Source organism: Salmo salar, chromosome ssa03 (assembly GCF_905237065.1).
Source record: "Salmo salar chromosome ssa03, Ssal_v3.1, whole genome shotgun sequence".
Taxonomy (NCBI): domain Eukaryota; kingdom Metazoa; phylum Chordata; class Actinopteri; order Salmoniformes; family Salmonidae; genus Salmo; species Salmo salar.
This window is the reverse complement of record NC_059444.1, coordinates 61,579,377-61,600,331: the sequence shown is the minus strand read 5'-3', so window position 1 is coordinate 61,600,331 and position 20,955 is coordinate 61,579,377. Positions and strand designations below refer to the sequence as shown.

The 20,955-nt window shown below is 43.0% G+C and overlaps 2 protein-coding genes across 2 annotated transcripts in view; one reads left to right on the top strand and one right to left on the bottom strand.

Moving 5' to 3' along the window:
* The first annotated feature begins 1,917 nt into the window (after window positions 1–1,917).
* Window positions 1,918–18,269, top strand: LOC106601139 (tubulin gamma-1 chain). The gene is made up of 11 exons (XM_014193100.2): window positions 1,918–2,142; window positions 2,318–2,430; window positions 6,464–6,631; window positions 6,829–6,897; window positions 8,983–9,062; window positions 9,348–9,474; window positions 10,513–10,599; window positions 12,151–12,300; window positions 16,024–16,176; window positions 16,446–16,607; window positions 17,024–18,269. Exons 1-11 carry the CDS (start codon window positions 2,094–2,096, stop codon window positions 17,219–17,221), a joined length of 1,356 nt encoding a protein of 451 aa, XP_014048575.1. The 5' UTR covers window positions 1,918–2,093; the 3' UTR covers window positions 17,222–18,269.
* Window positions 18,270–18,806: 537 nt separating this feature from the next.
* The window catches only part of LOC106601140 (unconventional myosin-X), a 55,268-nt gene continuing 53,119 nt past the window's right edge, over window positions 18,807–20,955 (bottom strand). The window contains exon 14 of the mRNA XM_045715024.1: window positions 18,807–20,955. This exon is cut by the window's right edge and continues 461 nt beyond it. The gene's annotated coding sequence lies outside the window, so the exon portion shown is untranslated.

The window sequence follows — 20,955 nt, the reverse complement described above, 5'->3', positions numbered from 1 at the left end:
AATCGCACATGCGCACTGGCTGATCATGCCCTGTCTTACATTCACAGCGGGATGTAAATGTAAAATGTTCTTTGTCTAAAATAAATCACTGCATTTGACTCTCACAGCCTCAGTCACTTACTCACCTTGTCCACTGTGTGTGTGTGCCTCTCTGTGACATAAGCTAAACATCTAGCTGGCTTGCTCATCATCTCTCAGTCTAAACTGTACACTCAAAAATACAGAAAGGAGTGGGAATCAAACCTTCAATTCAAAGGCTGGTTGAAGCCGTTTTTTGGAGATGATACACGGGCATACTGCCTGTATTGTAAGGCTGATTTCTACGCCAAACTTAGTGATGTAAAAAAAACACATGACAACTCAAAAACATACTAAAAAGGCAAAGCCTATAACAGTTCCACCCAAAACAAGCTGCCATTTATGATTTAAAAAAATTGACTCTGCAAAAAAGGCTGAGGCCACCATGGTATTAGCTATCGCTGAACACTGTTCCATGCTGGCATGTGATCACATTGGAGAAGCATGTAGAGCTGCTTTCTCAGACTCCACTGCTGCTACCCACTTCAAAATGCACAGGACAAAGTGTACAGAAATGATTAATGGTGATACAATTGTCTGCTTGGTGTCACTAAAGTACCTTATCACAACCCCCAGGTACTTAGAAACACTTACATCCGTGGACTCATCGAGGAGGAGGCTGAAACGCTGGTCACTCACATCTGCGACCACCTTTTTCAGAAAGTATGGTCTCTTTTTGGTCCATTTAGATTGTTAATGTAGATTGCATAAATTTTTTTTTTAAATGTTATGGTTAAAAATGTTCATGTTTTACTGTGACTTGTTGTAGGCTCCTAAGTGGACCATAAGGTTAAAAACCAAACCAAATTTAGAAAACTAAACTAAAAACCAAAAACCAAAAAGATAAAATAAAATAGAAAACTAAGTAACTCCGCCAGAGTGTCTCTTTTGGGTCACTTTTGCCGGCCCCAAGCCCGGATAAAGGAGGAGGGTTGGAATTGTGACATAAAAAAAAAACAAGAATCGACTGAAGAAAGTTCATTTGTAGTTCTAAACATATTTAGGGTGTTTTTTTACTCACTTTTTGTCTCTCCAACGACGTTATTCCTCTCTCCTACAGCGTCCATCACAATTACATGCACATGGCAAATTATGCAAATTAGGTGATGGAGTCATTTAGCGACTTCTAGCGACTTTTAGGACAGCCAATAGTTACTTTCCGTGCAAGCCCCGGGCTCCGAGAACTTCACCACACCTACCCCTCTCTGATATTTCGCCCTCACTCACTTCCATTTCTCCTCCTGTCTTCGATCCGGCATACAGCTCCCTCTGCTAACACTTTCTACCATTCTTATTTAGTAACATAAATAGGCGTGAAAGGCACAGTTATATATGTGGAAAACGTCCTACACCCAGGGACAGGTGATTGCTGATTATTGTTGTTTGAAATTCAAATTTTATGGAGCCTTGCATGTAAATCTGTTGCGTCCTGCACAATGTCTGTGCAACATTGATGTTTCACTCTGGTCACACATAATGAAATAGCCAAATTTAAATACGATTTTAGAGATATGTAATTATATCCAGACAATTTCGAAAAAGTAAATAATTTATTTAATTGTAGTCACAGCAATTCACAGCAATTCTGCCAAACTATTTTATGTGTTCAACTATTTGTTGAATGCAGCCCTAAAATGTGAGCATGCAGGATTTGATAGAAGTTAGTAGGGGTCTTTTTATTTTCTTAGTAGTACAGGATTAGATAGGAGGGTTTAGTTTATCTTAATGTTTGGTTCTTTATTCATTATTCTCCAAACTGTGATTGACTACACTACCCAGTACAGTAGGTGGCGGCATGCCCCTATAACGTATGTTTGCTGAACGCCGTAATATTATAGAAGAAGAAGAAGAACGTGAGCCTGCGCACTGTCGAAATGTCGTTTGGCGTTGTGACTCCATTTATGCGGTATTTCGTGTTGTTTCCAAGAGGGAAGCAAGATTAATACAGTGGTCGGTTAGACAGCAGTCTCTCCGATTATAGACTTCGCTGGTAGGGGATCTACTAAAAGAGGAATATGCCCAGAGAAATCATAACACTTCAACTTGGCCAATGTGGAAACCAAAGTACGGTGAACTCTTTCCCTTGGTAGAAATTATTAGCTAGCTAGCACATATACCTAACGCTAGCAATGCTAGCCAACAGCTAGGCTAGTAGTAAAATAACAACTACTGGACATGCACGTATCATGCATGGGTTTGGTGTTATAATTAAATGCATCTTATTTCCTCTCTATTGCAGTTGGTTTTGAGTTTTGGAAACAACTCTGTGCAGAGCATGGCATCAGTCCGGAGGGGATTGTGGAGGAGTTCGCCACAGAGGGCACTGACAGGAAGGATGTCTTCTTCTATCAGGTATAGAACATTAGCTAGCTAGATCAGTGGGTCAGGTTCCTATCCCGGATATAGACCAATGGGGAGAGAGTACATCTAGGCATCGCATCTTATCACCTTGTATCTTTTTCAACCGTATTGGAGAAGTTCCAAGGTCCTTCCCCTCAAACCGTCTTCTCCAATGTGTTTTGAGAAGGAAACGAGAAGCAAGGATGTGAGGAATCAAGATAATATTAGCTGAGAAAGGGCGATAGACTAGAGGGAATCCTCGCCTCTCTGTCTATTGGTCCTGATGTGGGCTAGGCAGGTTGCCAGATTTGGCTTCAAACTAAAGTACTGCGCATGACAGTTATCCACTGACTACACAGACAGAGCAAGTTAAGTAAAGCTGAAAAAAGACAGATCTTCCAAAGGTGGTGGAGTGGCAATCTTTACCAAGGAACACCTTCAGTGCTCTGTTGTCTCCACCAAGTCTGTCCCCAAACAATTTGATTTGCTGTTTTTTAGCTTTAAACTTTCAAATAGCTCTTTGTTGACTGTTGCTGGGTGTTATCGTCCTCCATCAGCACCGGCCTCTACCCTACCTGCACCCTACCTGCCCTAAGCTCTCTCCTGGCCTCTTACACCAAGTCCTAAAGCAATGTGACTCCCTAAATCTTTCTCAGATTATTACCAATCTCACAAGGTATGACTCCAAACACCCAGAAAAGGCTACTCTCCTTGATGTTATCCTCACAAATAAACCTGATAGGTATCATTCTGCTGTTTTCTGTAATGACCTTAGTGATCACTGTTTTACAGCCTGTGTTTGTAATGGCTGCTCAGTGAAACGACCTGACTCTTGCTAAAAAACTTCTAATGAGCAAGCCTTCCTTCATGACCTGGCCTCTGTAAATTGGTATAGAATCTGCTTGATCCCCTCTGTCGAAGATGCTTGGACCTTCTTTTTTGATATTTTCAGTGGTATTGTTAACAAACATTCACCTATAAGGGAAAATGAGAATTAAAAACCAGTTCAGCCCTTGGTTTGACTGTGATCTTGTAGAGTTACTCCACCTCAAGAATTCCATTTGGCGAAAGGCTTGGCATACACATACTCAGGCTGACTGGCTCTCGTTCAGGCAAATGAGAAATAATTGCACTCAGGCTATCCGGAAGGCCAAAGTTAGTTACTTTAAGGAGAAGTTCTCTCTCTTTGGGTCTAACCCCAAGAACTTCTGGAAAATGGTTAAAGACCAGGATAATAAACCCTCCTCCTCACAGCTGCCCATGTCCCTTAATGTTGATGTGGTTGTTACTGACAAGGAGCACACGGCTGAGCTCTTTAATCACTTCATTAAGTCAGGATTCCTATTTGACTCTGCCATGCCTTCTTGCCCGTCAAACATTTCCTCATCTCCAACCACTTCTAATGCGATTAGCCCCGATGCTCCTCCCTATTTTTCCCCTGCAGACGGTCACTGAGTCCGAGGTGCTAAAGGAGCTCCTAAAACTTGACCCCCAAAACACATCTGGGTGAGATGGTTTAGACCCTTTCTTCTTTAAGGTTGCTGCCCCTATCGTTGCCTCCAACCTTTTTAACCTGTCTCTCCTTTCTGGGGAGGTTCCCATTGCTTGAAAGGCAGCCACGATGTGTCCTTTTATTTAAAGGGGGAGTTCATGCTGATCCTAACTGTTATACGCCAATTTCTATTTTGCCCTGTTTATCAATTGTGTTGGAAAAACGTGTCAATAATCAACTGACTGGCTTTCTTGATGTCTATAGTATTCTCTCTGATATGCAATCAGGCTTCCGCTCAGGTTATGGATGTGTCACTGCAACCTTAAAGGTCCTCGATGATGTCACCATTGCCCTTGATTCTAAGCAATGTTGTGCTGCTATTTTTATTGACTTGGCCAAAGCTTTTGATAAGGTAGACCATTCCATTCTTGTAGGCCGGCTAAGGAGTATTGGTGTCTCTAAGAGGTCTTTGGCCTGGTATGCTAACTACCTATCTCAAAGAGTGCGGTGTATAAAGTCAGAACATCTGTTGTCTCAGCTACTGCCTGTCACCAAGGCAGTACCCCAAGGGTCAATCCTAGGCCCCACGCTCTTTTCAATTTACATCAACAACATAGCTCAGGCAGTAGGAAGCTCTCTAATCCATTTATATGCAGATGATAGTCTTATACTCAGTTGGCCCGTCTCTGGATTTTGTGTTAAATGCTCTACAACAAAGCTTTCTCTGCCCTTTACCTTGTTATGAACACCTCCAGAACGAAGGTCATGCGGTTTGGTAAGAAGAATGCCCCTCTCCCCACAGGTGTGATTACTACCTCCTGAGGGTTTAGAGCTTGAGGTAGTCACCTCATACAAGTACTTGTGAGTATGGCTAGACGGTACACTGTCCTTCTCTCAGCACATATCAAAGCTGCAGGCTAAGGTTCAATCTAGACTTGGTTTCCTCTATCGTAATCGCTCCTCTTTCACCACAGCTGCCAAACTAACTCTGATTCTGATGACCATCCTACCCATGCTAGATTACAGAGATGTAATTTATAGATCGGCAGGTAAGGGTGCTCTCGAGCGGCTAGATGTTCTTTACCATTCGGCCATCAGATTTGCCACCAATGCTCCTTATAGGACACATCACTGCACTCTATACCCCTCTGTAAACTGGTCATCTCTGTATACCCGTCACAAGACCCACTGGTTGATGCTTATTTATAAAAAACCCTCTTAGGCCTCACTCCCTCCTATTTGAGATATCTACTGCAGCCGCCATTCTTCACATACAACACCCATTCTGCCAGTCACGTTCTGTTAAAGGTCCCCAAAGCACACATCCCTGGGTTGCTCCTCTTTTCAGTTCGCTGCAGCTAGCGACTGGAACGACCTGCCGCAAACACTCAAACTGGACAGTTTTATCTCTTCATTCAAAGACTCAATCATGGACACTCTTACTGACAGTTGTGGCTGCTTCGCATGATGTATTGTTGTCTCTACCTTCTTGCACTTTGTGCTGTTGTCTGTGCCCAATAATGTTTGTACCATGTATGGCTGCTGCCATGTTGTGTTGCTACCATGCTGTGTTGTTGTCTTAGGTCTCTCTTGATGTGGTGTGTCTCTTGTCGTGATGTGTATTTTGTCCTATATTTTTATTTTATATACAGTGAGGGGGAAAAAAGTATTTGATCCCCTGCTGATTTTGTACGTTTGCCCACTGACAAAGAAATGATCAGTCTATAATTTTAATGGTAGGTTTATTTGAACAGAAAGAGACAGAATAACAACAACAAAAAATCCAGAAAAACGCATGTCAAAAATGTTATAAATTGATTCGCATTTTAATGAGGGAAATAAGTACATTTACATTTTACATTTTAGTCATTTAGCAGATGCTCTTATCCAGAGCGACTTACAGTAGTGAATACATACATTTCATTTTCATTTCATGCATTTAAAAAAAAATTTTTTTACTGGCCCCCCGTGGGAATCGAACCCACAACCCTGGTGTTGCACACACCATGCTCTACCAACTGAGCCACAGTATTTGACCCCTCTGCAAAACATGACTTAGTACTTGCCTTTTGGTAGGCCGTCATTGTAAATAACAATTTGTTCTTAACTTGCCTAGCTAAATAAAATATGTGGTGCAGCAGCTGCTGTATTGATGGCAAACGAAATAGACATGAAACATGCACCATGGACTGTACCATTATTCCCCACTAGATGGAGCAGTCTAATAATTTATGGCAGGCAGCATTCACCATCTTTCTGCGATCAAATGTTATTGGTCACATGCACATATTTAGCGGGTGTAGCGAAATGTTTGTGTTCCTAGCTCCAACACAAAAGTAAAATAATGGAATTAAGAATTATATAAATATTAGATTGAGCAATGTCGATGTGGCATTGACTAAAAAGCAGTAGAATAGAATATGAGATGATCTTTTTGGCCTCCCTGTGACATCAGGTCCTGTAGGTAGTCACCAGACTACTATTATTATTGTGTATGCTTTGCTTTCTGTGCATCAAGGAGGAGTAAGCCTTACGTCTCTCTATGGTCCACAGGCAGACGATGAACACTACATCCCCCGTGCTGTTTTGTTGGATCTGGAGCCCAGGGTGATCCACTCTATCCTCAACTCCCCCTACGCCAACCTGTACAACCCAGAGAACATCTACCTGTCGGAGCACGGAGGAGGTGCAGGGAACAACTGGGCCAGCGGATTCTCACAGGTGACTGTGGACCATGTTGTTGGTTGTAGCTGGACCAGAGGCTAAAGGACAGGGTCCATGTAGAGAACAAAAGCTTTAGCCTTGAGGCGAATAATGCATATTTAGTAGAAGTCTGGCTATGTTATTATTATAATTTCTTTGTAACTACATTCACCCAAATAACAATCTGGAATAATGCATGTCTTGTCGTTTTGCAGGGTGAGAAAATCCATGAGGAGATCTTCGATATCATCGACAGAGAGGCGGACGGCAGCGACAGCTTGGAGGCAAGCCCACTCTTTCTCAGTCTCTGATTGGTCCACAGAAAGTATGGGGTGAAAGCTAAGGAGTCAGCAGGCCTGAGTTTGGAAGCATACACACACTGCACTGACTGCATATCCCGCCTCACGTGAGGGGAACTTTGGAGGGAGAACCTGAAAATGGGAGGGGTCTATCCAGAATGAAACACTTCCTGATTCTCTCCATATGTCACTGACTGACGTGTGAAAGGAATATAGGTTTTTCTGTTCTTTTTTTCTCTTTCCCTTCAGTTGTGCTGTGGTGGAAAGCATGCTTTCTTTGGCGACTTATAATGAGTAACTTAATAGAGAGTACACATAAATTGGGAGCCCGCACATGTCATCTTAAAACTAGTAAATGCTCTGTTATTTCAAGCCTTTTTAAAAAACGTTCCTCAACTGCCAGCTGTAAGGTTGCTTCCCTTAAAACAACATGACTTTCCTCATAGAAGTCTGTGTAATTTCTGTTGCCCATACTCTTTATGACCCCACGTTATTATTTAGTGTATGTGGACATGCATTTGAGAGGGTGTGTGTGTGTGAGAGAGAGAGGGCGTGGCATGCCGTGTTGGGTGGTAATCACTGGACTGGAGTAGAAGGCAGGTATTACATGGCTGTCTAGGCGAAGGAGAGAGCCTATTTGTGGGGTTGGCCTGCCCTCCCACCTCCAGGCTGGGTGGAGAGTGAGAGGCATAAACACAGGTCGTATATACTGGCACAGTACAATAAGTACTACTTAACCTGATAGATGTAATCTAAAATGTAGATTTCTGCCTAAATAGACATACTCAAAAGTAACTATCATGAGAGGGCCATAAACAACTAGTAATGCTGCATACGCCAAGAAAGATAAAAATCTCACCTTTCTGGTATAAGTAGTTATACATTTCTGAGGTGTAGTCACTTTTGAGGTAACAAGCTCAAGTACATAGTAAAAATTTGATGAAAATATGAAATATACACTGAGTATACCAAACATTAGGAACACCTTCCTAATATTGAGTTGCCCTCAGAACAGCCTCGATTTGTCGGGGCATGGACTCTACAAGATGTTGGAAGCGTTCCACAGGGATGCTGGATGTCCTTTCGGTGGTGGACCATTCTTGATATACACGGGAAACTGTTGAGCGTGAAATCTTGACACAAACCGGTGAGCCTGCCAGCTACTGCCATACCCCTTTCAAAGGCACTTGTATTTTTTGTCTTGCCCTTTCACCCTCTGAATGGCACATATACAATCCATTTCTCAAGATTTAAAAATCCTTCTTTAACCTGCCTCCTCTCCTTCATCTATACTGATTGAAGTGGATTTAACACGTGGCATCAATAAGGGATCATAGCTTTCACCTGGATTTACCTCGTCAGTCTGTGTCATGGAAAGAGCAGGTGTTCATCATGTTTTGTACACTCAGTGTATGTGATGTAGTTCCTATTCAACAAAAGTTGATGAATGTGGCTTGAAATGACTGATATACTTTATAAATATAGTAACAATTAAATAATAAATCGACTAACTATATGATTTTACTTTCCTTTATAACTGTGAAATAGACATGATAATATTTAGTAACAGTACAAAATGACCTGGTTAAATAAAAAAATGTAAATAGTCATTTCATAGAACTAGACAGATAATATTCTGCCCTCGTCTCTGAGAACGACAGAGCACAAATGCCTGGCTACATTACACCTTCATCAGCAGTGAGCACTAACTGATTTAGTCCGCCTGTGACCAAGAGAAAGTGGTTTGTTTCTACCTAGAGAAAGTGGTTTGTTTCTACCTAGAGAAAGTGGTTTGTTTCTACCTAGAGAAAGTGGTTTCAATTATACAAAATGCTTTTGTATTGTATTTTCATGTCAGGACTTTTAAATCCCTGTGTGACCATCACAATGAGATGAAACCCGCATCAATTGAAGTGTATGGGTATCAGCTGTCAGGAAATATGTGAGGGGTGGTGACGCACTGAGCCAGAGGAAATTAGTCATTTGTCTGGATCGGCCCAAACATTGGAGCCGTTTTAATCTTTTCACCCAGACCAGTAGAATTAAGATGGTTCTGTTTCTCTGTTGCAGGGTTTTGTCCTTTGTCATTCCATCGCTGGGGGAACTGGGTCCGGGCTGGGATCCTACCTGCTGGAGAGGCTCAATGACAGGTCTAAACACACACACACACACACACACACACACACACAAACAAGGAGGCTGAATTTCCACATCGAGATGAGGTGGTCTCTCTTTCTGTTTGACTGCTGTAAAGTTAGTAGGCTTATAATTTATGGAGCAGAAACACTCTCCTAATTGTAACCATAATTGTCCCAGCCTCCATTGGAGAGATAATATTCTCTCCCTGGGGGAACCTTTAGTTTTCCACTGTTGGATGTTTTTCTGTGACCTGGTGTGTGATACTTTTTAATGTTCTTCCTGTGCGTGTTGGCCAGGTACCCTAAGAAGCTGGTGCAGACCTACTCTGTGTTCCCTAACCAGGATGAGATGAGCGACGTGGTGGTGCAGCCCTACAACTCACTGCTCACACTCAAGAGGCTCACCCAGAACGCAGACTGTGTGGTGAGCAAGAAATACACACACATCTGCAGACCACACACACCCTCTCATCTGTGCTTTTTGCCTTCAGCTGGCTACCGTTGTGTGGGGAATAGACAAAAGGTTCTTTCCTGGAATCAAATCCATGCACGTAAACTCTGATGTTGCATGGTAATTGTTTTGAGAACGTCCCCTTGTGCCGTTAAAATGTGATGAAAAAAAACAGTTTCCGGTTCCCACACTTGTTGTTGTTGAAAGTTACAAACATCCTGTCCAAAATGGTACTGTTTCTTCATCCCCCAAAACACCACAGGATGGGGACAGACAAGTCTTATCGCTCCCCCCCACTCTCAACATGCTCAGTGTGGTGTCAAAAGCCATACCTGTCGCTCTGCCTCAGTCAAGCTCCATGGTCAAGTCTTAGAGAGAGAGAGAGGGAGGAAGTTGAACTAGGAGCCACAGGGCCTGTATATCATGAATAATGCTTTATGACCATCGCTGCCAGCCGGGCAACATGCTGTAACAGAAAGGGTTTCTTCCCTGGCTGCTGGTGTGTATGACTGGTAATGAGGCAGTGTTGGTGAACATTTTACTTCTCTGGATGATTACATCTTTGTTGCCTGGGATTGATGATTGTATTAGTTCCCGAGATGCTCTGACAGCCTAATGTTTCTCCTCTCCGATATCTACTTCCTCCTGCAGGAGTTTACGTAAGGGCCTCTACTCAGGCTTATTGGGTTAGCCCCCACAGCTAATAGAATCTATGTGGAGAAGAATTGGTTCCCCTGTTAGTGACGCACAGTGTGTGCCTCACTGCTTCAGTCTTCACACAGCAGCACACTGTCTACTCTGCTTTACCCATCAAGACTGACTGGAGGATTGTATCAAAGCCCATTGTTAACTAGTCTCTACCACACAGCATCTTTCTCTTGCCTCTCACTTTCCCCTAATTCTAAAGTCAAACCTCCCCCATTGCTGTCTTTCTGTGGAAATCTCAATCTTCTGACCTCACGTCTACACATCCCTCTCATTCTGTTTCTCTTTTCGACTTGTGTGTGTCAGGTGGTACTGGACAACACTGCTCTGAACCGCATCGCCACCGACAGGCTGCACATCCAGAACCCCTCCTTCTCCCAGATCAACCAGCTGGTGAGTGATTGACACATGCCACTCAGGTGCAAGCTCCACCTCCTTCCCTAATGGTGTTCTCAATATCCAGGTTCTAGATCCCCAGACTCCTGAGAGGAGAAAGTGTTTCTATACAGAGGCGTTTTGATAGCCTGGTCCCAGATCTGTTTGTGCGGTCTTGCCAAGTCGGTACTACGGCACAAACTGAACTGGGACCAGGCTACTGTTTATAGCCTACTGACCGTGACCCAGAAATGATTAGGCGAATACAGAGAGAGTGTATGGGTGAAGTAAACCTCACACTGTTTGTCAGAATGTCCTGAGGATTAAACAAACTAGTTAGACTAGTTACTCCTCATGCTTTAACTGTCAAACCGGATCTCACACTCCCTAGCAATTATTGTTGAATGAACACCCAGTGATTGTTTAAAAAAACTACTTGCGGTCAAATATGTCTATATCCCTAGGGCTGTGGCGGTCATGGAATTTGAATGACTTATTGGCCACACAAATGAACACGGACACTGTAATAACCGGTCAAATGTTATATTATTATTTTTATTTCTTTTTCTTTTTTTTTCTTCCTCTCTGCTCCTGACTGCATGTGCTGCCATAGAAATAGAACGGGCGTCCCCATTCGCTATTGCGAGTGTACCCATAGGAACAAAGGAGGAAGTAAAAGAAGGAATTAAAAGCAGGAAGTGTACCCATCAAAATGTGCTGTGATTTGTTGATTCAACTCAACTGATATTACATAAAATGCATTCCATTGCATGAGCCACATCAGTTAAAATCATTTGAATGAACATTCTACATTACCATGGAAATGATTGTATCGCAATACCAGGCAGCCGTTGCGAGTGTACCCATGAGTTTACCAGTCAAATTGCCAGGGTTAGAGGTGCCAGGTCTGTTCTATTCATTATATTTCTATGTGTGCTGCTGCAGGGAGGGGGACACTGTCTAGGCAACTCCTTGCTTGTTTCAGCAAGGAACAGCAGTTTCATCACGTTGTTAAGAGTCCATGTTACTGCAGAAACGGACTCAGCCTCACGAATGCCCGGCAATTCTGTCTTCAGTCAGCTGTTCATTCCAACCCCAAAAAATATTTCAACGGTTATGCCGGTTATTTATTTTCACGACGGTCTTCATCCATAACTGTCGTTTATACAGTAATTGTGCCAGCCCTATATACCCCTCTCTAGATAACGTAAGCTAACCTTCTAACCATACAATCTCCTATGCCATATCTTTTTTTAAACATAAAATACTGTAAAAATACTAGCAAATGTATACAAATGTAAATAAGGTTTGAAACTATTATATTTTAGTAAAATATTATATCTATTTGGGCTTTTTGCAGTCTACAAATGATTTGTAACTATTTTCCGGCTCCCTGACCATCCACTCATGAAAAAATAGTCCCGGGGCTGAATCTAGGTGATGATTCCTGTCATATAGGCTGCATTTCTTATGATCACTCCTGGTGATTGCCCGACAGAAATTGACAAGATTACGGAAATAAAACAGCCACAAGTAATTATGACAACGAAAGGTTGTTTCTCTCCACAGGTTTCCACCATCATGTCAGCCAGCACAACCACCCTGCGTTACCCTGGATACATGAACAACGACCTGATTGGTCTGATCGCCTCTCTCATCCCCACACCCCGCCTTCACTTCCTGATGACTGGCTACACACCGCTCACCACTGACCAATCGGTAAGTAGTTCTCAGTGACCGCGTAGTACGTCTTGGTGCTTTCAAGACAGCTGGGAACTCTGAAAAAAATCAATAAGTCAGTGATCTTCAGGTCTGAAAGTTGGAGCTCTATAAAGATGCCTGAGTTTCTGACTTGGAGTTGCGAGTTGGATGACTGTTCAAAAAAATGAAACCCAGTTGGCGCTCATTTCTTTTCCTGAGTTCCCAGTTTTTTTTAACACACTGAAGTCTTTGTCAAACTTATTTCTATTATTATTCTTCTGCATGCTACTCTTACACGATTTAAGCTAGAAATGCCATTCAAACTTTAAAATGTGAAGACTGGTCTGGAATAGTGTGCTTGCGTACAACTTTTTAAAACTATTTATACTTTTGAAACTATGCATTCAATCACTTTAATGGGACATTGTAATACAATGCAACTTTTGACAAAAATGTTGACCTATTTTGACCACTTTGCCAACAACTTTGACAAAAAGTTAGTGTGGACTAGAAAGGTCTCGAATTTGTGATTTGATTTACCAATCTCTTTCACCACTTAAGCTATTAACTGCAAACCAACGCTGAGATGTTTAGACTGACCCTACTTAGACTGCTTGTCAAAAGATTTGATACTATATATACTTTTTAAACTATAACCATTGTAAAATGTGCATAAATTAACATGGGTTTGAACGAGAGCCGTAAGAATAGAGGTAGCCATTCAGTGGTCCTGCTGCTTGGCCAATTAAGCTACAAGACCAACTTAAACAATTCTGGCTATCTTAACTATCCTATTCTTTCAAAGTATTATCAACTATAACTATACATATTTGCATAAAATAACTATCCAACTGGCTTCATCAATAAGTGCATCGACGACGACGTCGTTCCCATTGATTACAGGCAACATCCGCACTGAGCTAAAGGCTAGAGCTGCCGCTTTAAAGGAGTGGGACTCTAACCCGGAAGCTTATAAGAAATCCCGCTATGCCCTCCGACGAACCATCAAACAGGCAAAGCGTCAATTCAGGACGAAGATCGAATCGTACTACACCGGCTCCGACGCTCGTCGGATGTGGCAGGGCTTGCAAACTATTACAGACTACAAAGGGAAGCACAGCCGAGAGCTGCCCAGTGACACGAGCCTACCAGATGAGCTAAATTACTCTATGCTCGCTTTGAGGCAAGTAACACTGAAACATGCATGAGAGCATCAGCTGTTCCGGACGACTGTGTGATCACGGTCTCTGCAGCCGATGTGAGTAAGACCTTTAAACAGGTCAGCATTCAGGACTTGTACTCCGAGCATGCGCTGACCAACTGGCAATTGTCTTCACTGACATTTTCAACCTCTCCCTGTCCGAGTCTGTAATACCAACATGTTTCAAGCAGACCACCATAGTCCCTGTGCCAAAGAACACTAAGGTAACTTACCTAAATGACTACCGACCCGTAGCACTCACATCTGTAGCCATGAAATGCTTTGAAAGGCTGGTCATGGCTCACATCAACACCATTATCCCAGAAACCCTAGACCCACTCCAATTTGCATACAGACCCAACAGATCCACAGATGATGCAATCTCTATTGCACTCCACACTGCCCTTTCCAACCTGGACAAAAGGAACACCTATGTGAGAATGCTATTCATTGACTACAGTTCAGCGTTCAACACCATAGTGCCCTCAAAGCTCAGGACCCTGGGACTTAACACCTCCCTCTGCAACTGGATTCTGGACGGGCCGCCCCCAGGTGGTAAGGGTAGGTAACATCCGCCAAACTGATGCTCCACATGATGCTGATGCTCCACATGTGGGCCCCTCAGGTGTGCGTGTTCAGTCCTCTCCTGTACTCCCTGTTCACTCATGACTGCACAGCCAGGCACGACTCCAACACCATCATTAAATTTGCCGATGACACAACAGTGGTAGGCCTGATCAATGACAAGACAGCCTATAGGGAGGTCAGAGACCTGACCGTGTGGTGCAAGAACAACAACCTCTCCATCAACGTGATCAAGACAAAGGAGATGATTTGTGGACTACAGGAAAAGGAGGACCGAGCACGCCCCCATTCTCATCGACGGGGCTGTAGTGGAGCAGGTTGAGAGCTTCAAGTTCCTTGGCGTCCACATCACCAACAAACTAACATGGTCCAAGCACACCAAAACAGTTGTGAAGAGGACATGACAAAACCCTCAGGAGACTGGAAAGATTTGACATGGGTCCTCAGATCCTCAAAAGTTTCTACAGCTGCACCATCGAGAGCATCCTGATGGGTTGCATCACTGCCTGGTATGGCAACTGCTTGGTCTCCGACCGCAAGGCACTACAGAGGGTAGTGCGTACGGCCCAGTACATCACCGGGGTCAAGCTTCCTGCCATCCAGGACGTCTATACCAGGCGGTGTCAGAGGAACGCGCTAAAAATTGTCAGACTCTAGCCACCCTAGTTGTGAACTGTTCTCTCTGTTACCGTAGAGTACGAGAAAGTATGGATTTACACTCAGGCACCAGAGTATCTATGCATAGTCACTTTAATAACTCTACATGTACATATTACCTGGACTAACCGGTGCCACTGCACATTGACTCTATACCGGTACCCCCTGTATATAGCCTCGCTGTTGTTATTTTACTGCTGCTCTTTAATGATTTGTTTTATTTCTTACCAAAAAAAAGTATTTTTCTTAACTACATTGTTGGTTAAGGGCTTGTAAGTAAGCATTTCACTGTTGTATTCGGCGCATGTGACAAATATAATTTGATGTGATTTGAACAGTAACTATTGAACCATTCAAGCTAGAGACACCAAACCAACTTTCACATGTTCAGGATATCCTAACTTTTCATTTAGCTACTTGTTCAACTATAACCAGTCCCCAACATTACTACTGCAGACACTACCACTGCTATAATGTTTTTCAAAACCATACATACTCTAAAACAAGCTAGCAAGCACACCACATTTTCTTCAGGAAATGTACTTTTCAGATTTCACTGTTAGTTGGTTTATTAGAACTACAGCTAGCTATTCGTAGGTCTAGATACAAACCTGTTCTACATAGTTCAACTACCATCAAAATACTTTTAAAGAGCTGTCATCACTAGATGCACCATCATATTTATTTCCCCCAGTAATAGCCTAGAACTTTCTAATCGTTACATCATCATTCACCTAAAATCCAACTTAATTTATACTGAATGTTTTACAAAAGTAAATTGTACATCTTTTTATCTGAAACCCAGTTGCTTTGCTTTCCTAAGAGTGTTGTCCACCTGCTCCTGTTTTTGTTCCCATATTCTGACAGAAGACCATTTTGTCTTGTGTTTCTTTTAGTTTTCACACTCAACTGTAGTTTAGACATTTTTGTGATTGAACTGCCCCACAATCCAAAGTGATAGACTACCATGTCAACTATATCAAAGTACCAATTAATAATCAGACCAATTATTTTATTGCATTTAACTTTGACTATATGTAACTGCTTTGCTTTAAATAGTAAAGTAAAGCTTTTTTAAACTACTACCACTACCACAAAAATACTTTTAAAGAGTTAAAGCAAGTCCCACCAATTGTACTAGTTTAGTTTAATCTCTGTTCTTGAAAACACAGATCTTGACTGTGTTATCCAAGTATCTGCCGATTCATCTTCTTTTAAAAACTTTTGGTGAACAAAGCATTCCAGTTGTATATGAATATGCGTGCTTATACATGCCCTCTCCTTTGTTTCTCTCCCAGGTGGCCAGTGTGAGGAAGACCACAGTGCTGGATGTGATGCGGAGGCTGCTGCAGCCGAAGAATGTCATGGTGTCCACGGGCAGGGACAGACAGACCAACCACTGCTACATTGCCATCCTCAACATCATCCAGGGAGAGGTGGACCCCACCCAGGTGTGTGTGTGTATATTTAGCATGAGAATGTGTGCTAGCGCAGTGGGGGTTTTTTTATTTAAAAAAATATATATTTAAAAAATATTGTCTAATCAAAGTGATGTCCTTAACTACGGATGACATTAAAAATAAAGTTATGAAGGAGATGGCTGAAGACCAAGTGGATATTGTAATGGCCTCGTGGTGGTGTGTTAAACATATTGGTCCAAATGTTATAGCAATATCAATACTTTCCAGAAATTGATATAATCCTGTTTGTGTGAGTGCAGGTCCACAAAAGCCTGCAGAGGATCCGGGAGCGTAAGCTGGCCAGTTTTATCCCCTGGGGTCCAGCCAGCATCCAGGTGGCTTTGTCCAGGAAGTCCCCGTACCTACCTTCCGCCCACCGCGTCAGCGGCCTGATGATGGCCAATCACACCAGCATCTCCTGTGTAAGCTCCGCCCCTCATTCTCATTACTTGGGAGTAGGTTGGCTACTTGGAGTAGGTTGGCTACTGGCTACTTGGAGTAGGTTGGCTACTTGGAGTAGGTTGGCTACTGGCTACTTGGAGTATGTTGGCTACTGGCTACTTGGAGTAGGTTGGCTACTTGGAGTAGGTTGGCTACTTGGGAGTAGGGTGCCTTGTGCAAAAATATTTTGTAAGGAGACAAAACTATAATCCTTAGCTAACATTTCAATGGCAAAACACTTCATGGGTTGGTGATAAAATGTGAAGAGTCTTTTTGGTATCCTCCTAACCCACAGTCAGTGACTGAGGGAGTGGGCAGGAAGTGACTAATATGAGGTATATGTAGTGAATTCACTGCTACAAGTTCACTGGATGCCTCTTCTCTTCCTCCGTTGCAGCTGTTCGAGCGGACTTGCAAGCAGTACGACAAACTGCGAAAGCGCGAGGCTTTCTTGGAGCAGTTCCGCAAGGAGGACATCTTCAAGGAAAACTTTGACGAGCTGGACAACTCCCGTGAGGTGGTGCAGCAGCTCATCGACGAGTACAGTGCTGCCACGCGGCCCGACTACATCTCCTGGGGAACTCAGGAGCAGTGAGGACAGATGGGATATACACCCCTTTCACATGACATGGGTCCCTCCCTCTGACACCCCTGTCACATAACATGGGTCTGGTCCCCCTCTACAGCCCAACCAGGGAAAGATGGGGCTGAGTTAGTTGCCTCCTGTGCCATCCCTATGGAGGAAAGTGTTAAAGTTCATCCCTGCTGCTTTTCTTCCCTCTTCTGTCCTTAAGCTCTGTTTGGGAGTTAAACCAACGCTTCAATCTGTGTGCCTGTATCCAATCCCCACTGATGGTTATGAATAGTAGTGAATGACTAGTCTTCTCTGTCTCTCTCTCATGCAGGATTCCAAAATGACCCCTACCACTAGACACTTCATAGATAGTAGATCTCGAAGGATCAGATTGGTATCAGCTCCATCTTGTTCTCTGACAGGTGGAATGTATGATATTGTGCCCAGTGGGTATGAGTTAGAGGTTGATGTGGAATTTTACATCACTCTTTTTCTATCCTCTCTTCCTGTTCTTGTTGCCGTCAGCAGAACTCGTAGCCTTGTTTGGCACTATTTTTATACTGTATAGTACTACTCTGCTTTTGTGCTGTTCCTTTTGCTGTCACACAGACTAACATACCAGCCGGAGAAACACTCCAGCGTTCTTGAATGGGGAACAGAATAAAATGCTTGGTGTGACTTTGTCTTCGTACATTTCTGAAAAGTTTGACACCAGAGCCCATGATAATCAAGCTCTGACAGGATCGTCAAGTCAATAGGCCTCAGATCAGTTGCTGCTGTCCAGTATGTACTTAACCAAAACGTCTGTTTCATAAGTATGGCAATGGTCATTGTTCTAAAATTTGATCTATTACATTGTTATTGCAGAGGACAGCCTACTTCTCTATTCTGGTGCCTGAGTGTAAACCCATACTGTCTTTTACTCTACGTACATCAAGAAGCTTGTTAAATTGCATAGCCTCTACAGTTTTCCTTTTTTTGTAGCCATCCCAATGTATATACTTTTCATGTTGAGCTTTGTTGTGAAAATAAAAAAAAAAGAATTCTATGAGAATATTCTTCATTGCCATTGGTGGACTTAAGTGTGAGTTGTATGCTGCTGTTCATATAAATAATTGTAATACTTTTAGGATAAAGTGGTATTTGTTCATTACTGCATTATGAAGTACAATCACTGACATGCAGTCCTTAGAAGTTAGTCTTTGAAGCAGGCATTTTCAGAATACTAAACTTTTCAAGGGTCCACAAAATAATCCACAAAATAATGCTAGATAAAGCTTTACAACTCACCTGGAGAGTCTGTGTGCTAATACCCCCCCCCCCTCCCCCATCAAATTCTACTACGCTACTTCAGGCCTCATTACCAGAAAGAAATGCAGGCTCACTCAGCGATGCCTGCTCGGTCAAGCAGGTCAAGTCCATTGTGTCAACCTAAGACGCTGACTGTTCAGAAGGAGAGATTTTAGAAATCTGTCTGGTCGCTGGCGCCAAAATCCATCCCCTCTGCCAGGCAGCTCAGGTTGAGAACCAAACTGGACTGTAACTAGGACATCAATGAGTGGCTTTGTTTTTCAGTGATACTTAGCCTTAAAACAATAACAAACAGTATGGTACAATGGTGCTGCTTTTTAATTCATTACATACTCTTTATAGTTTCATTATTGCACATCCAAGTTAGTTAAAAAAAAACAATAGTGCAATTAACTATACACACATTACATACAGAAGGTACCATGCGGTGTACAAACAAGCTTTAAACAAAGCGAGCTTTAGGTTGGACTCTGTCTTCCTTTTCATAGTTACACGGAGGGAGGGATCTCAGAGACCGTGAGCGTAGCTGCCTGCAGCTGCAGTATAAAAAGCGACGGCTTGACTGGACAGTGACTGCCTGCATATCGTATGGGCAGGAGGCAGGGCTGGCTGTGCCATGGTGGGTCCTTCCTCCTGAGGAAGACCAAGTCTGGCTGCCAGGTTCAGGGGCAGGCGGGTTAGGGAAAATGAAATCCCACCACCGCCTGGGCTCCTAATAGTATTACAACATAACTCAAACTTATATTGGTCTAAATGACGTTGGGGTGTAACATTTGAGGTGCAACTATCTAACATCTGGGTATATTCTCTGGAAAAAGCTTAAAGCAGAACTTATCTTTGGTCCATGCTCAAAACACAACTTTTTGGTTACTTTAATGAACTTGGACAAAGTCTACCAGCCAAGTAGTGAACACAGACAGGCAATGTGCTGTGGTTTCGTGGCAATAAGGTAGCTTAGGGCTTTATTCAATCTGTGTTGCTGAAGCGTTACAGACTGCGCGATAGAAAAGTCATTTCCAATTGAGTGGACTTATGCAGCGTTTACCGTGAATGCAGTCTCCGCTAATGCGGGAACATTGCTTTTAAATTTCAATCACGCTGTAACGCTGAACTTCCACGATACGGATTGAATAGAGCCCTTAAGCTATATAGGATCACATGGCTGATCAGTACAGTGACCTAATGGATCTAGATGAGACATTAAGGGGATCATTTCAAAGCCATACTAAAAACAACACAAAAACAGCTAGGTCCTCATTTAAGACATACAAAATGGATGAAATGGAAAAAAAACAACACAAACAATGTGTCACAAAGTGTGTACATAAATAATACTAAGAACGCATCAATAGTCAGGACAGCATTGGTTCTGTATGTAGGCACAGCAGAGAAAAGACAGGGGTCTGCAGTGTGGTTGTGATGGTCCATGTTACTGGCTGGGGGTTAGGTGAGTTCATCAATTCTTCAGAGTGCGGACTTAAAACAGCTATCTAATTTCCATCCACACCGAATATGTTCCCCCACTGAAACAGAGACTGGGAAATAACAGTTCCACCCTTAAATTGTAGGTATAGGCCTAGATATAAGATCAATGTTGGATCACTTAACTATTAAAAATGAACAGACAAGACATTTAAAATGCTCCTATCAAGTGTTAGCCAAGTGTTAGCCATAGTTTCATGTTGGGGTGATAGCTCGGCCAAGCAGCAAGTTGACAAAAGGGGGGAAATCAGAGTGTTTGGTAGAAACAACAGACAAGTCATAGCCCAAGATCCTGTAGTTTCTGTTACACAGCATTAGGCTGGATCCTTTATAACATCTCGTCCAATCACAGTGTCCCATCCTGTAGTCTCGTCCAATCAAAGTGTCCCATCCAGTAGTCTCTCCCACCCAGCTGACGGTACCAGCAGGAGCAGTTCTGTCCATGACAGCCAGAGTGACTTACTGAGCTCCATCATCTGGTTCCAGTTCAAGTTCACACGGCTTGCTACATCAACAGTTCTAGGTAATGCAAGCCTGGCTGGGGTCTTTATGAAAACAGACCCTTTCAGAGTGTGTGTGTGAGAGAGAGAGAGAGAGAGAGGAGGTGGAAGTGTGGGTGTGAGTCAGTCAGTCTGATTCCACCCCCCCCCCCCTTCTATTGCATGAGGGATATTCTAGGAAAGGCCGATAATCTTCTAGGAAAGGCAGAGCACGACATGTAGAACAACATAGCAGAGGCACGTTCACAGCGCTCCCTAAAGCAGTTTGTCCTCTGCTCTGCTCCATGTCTCTAGGTGAGCGGTGTAACTGCTTGGGGAATAGTAGATGAACTCGTGTGTCTAGCACCAGTGTGTCTCCCTGAAGTATGGCTCTGTGAGTTCTAGGAGATAAGGAGCCACAGCTTCGGGTCCCGTGCCTCACGTTGTCGGGGTTCTTGTTCTCCCATGTGAGAACAGAGGTTG

Excerpts from the sequence above, each read along its gene's own strand:
- LOC106601139 (XM_014193100.2), top strand. The coding sequence starts at position 2,094 with ATGCCCAGAGAAATCATAACACTTCAACTTGGCCAATGTGGAAACCAA. Across the intron at positions 2,431-6,463 it reads AGGATGTCTTCTTCTATCAG|GCAGACGATGAACACTACAT; the intron begins GTATAGAACATT and ends TATGGTCCACAG. Across the intron at positions 9,475-10,512 it reads CCCAGAACGCAGACTGTGTG|GTGGTACTGGACAACACTGC; the intron begins GTGAGCAAGAAA and ends TGTGTGTGTCAG.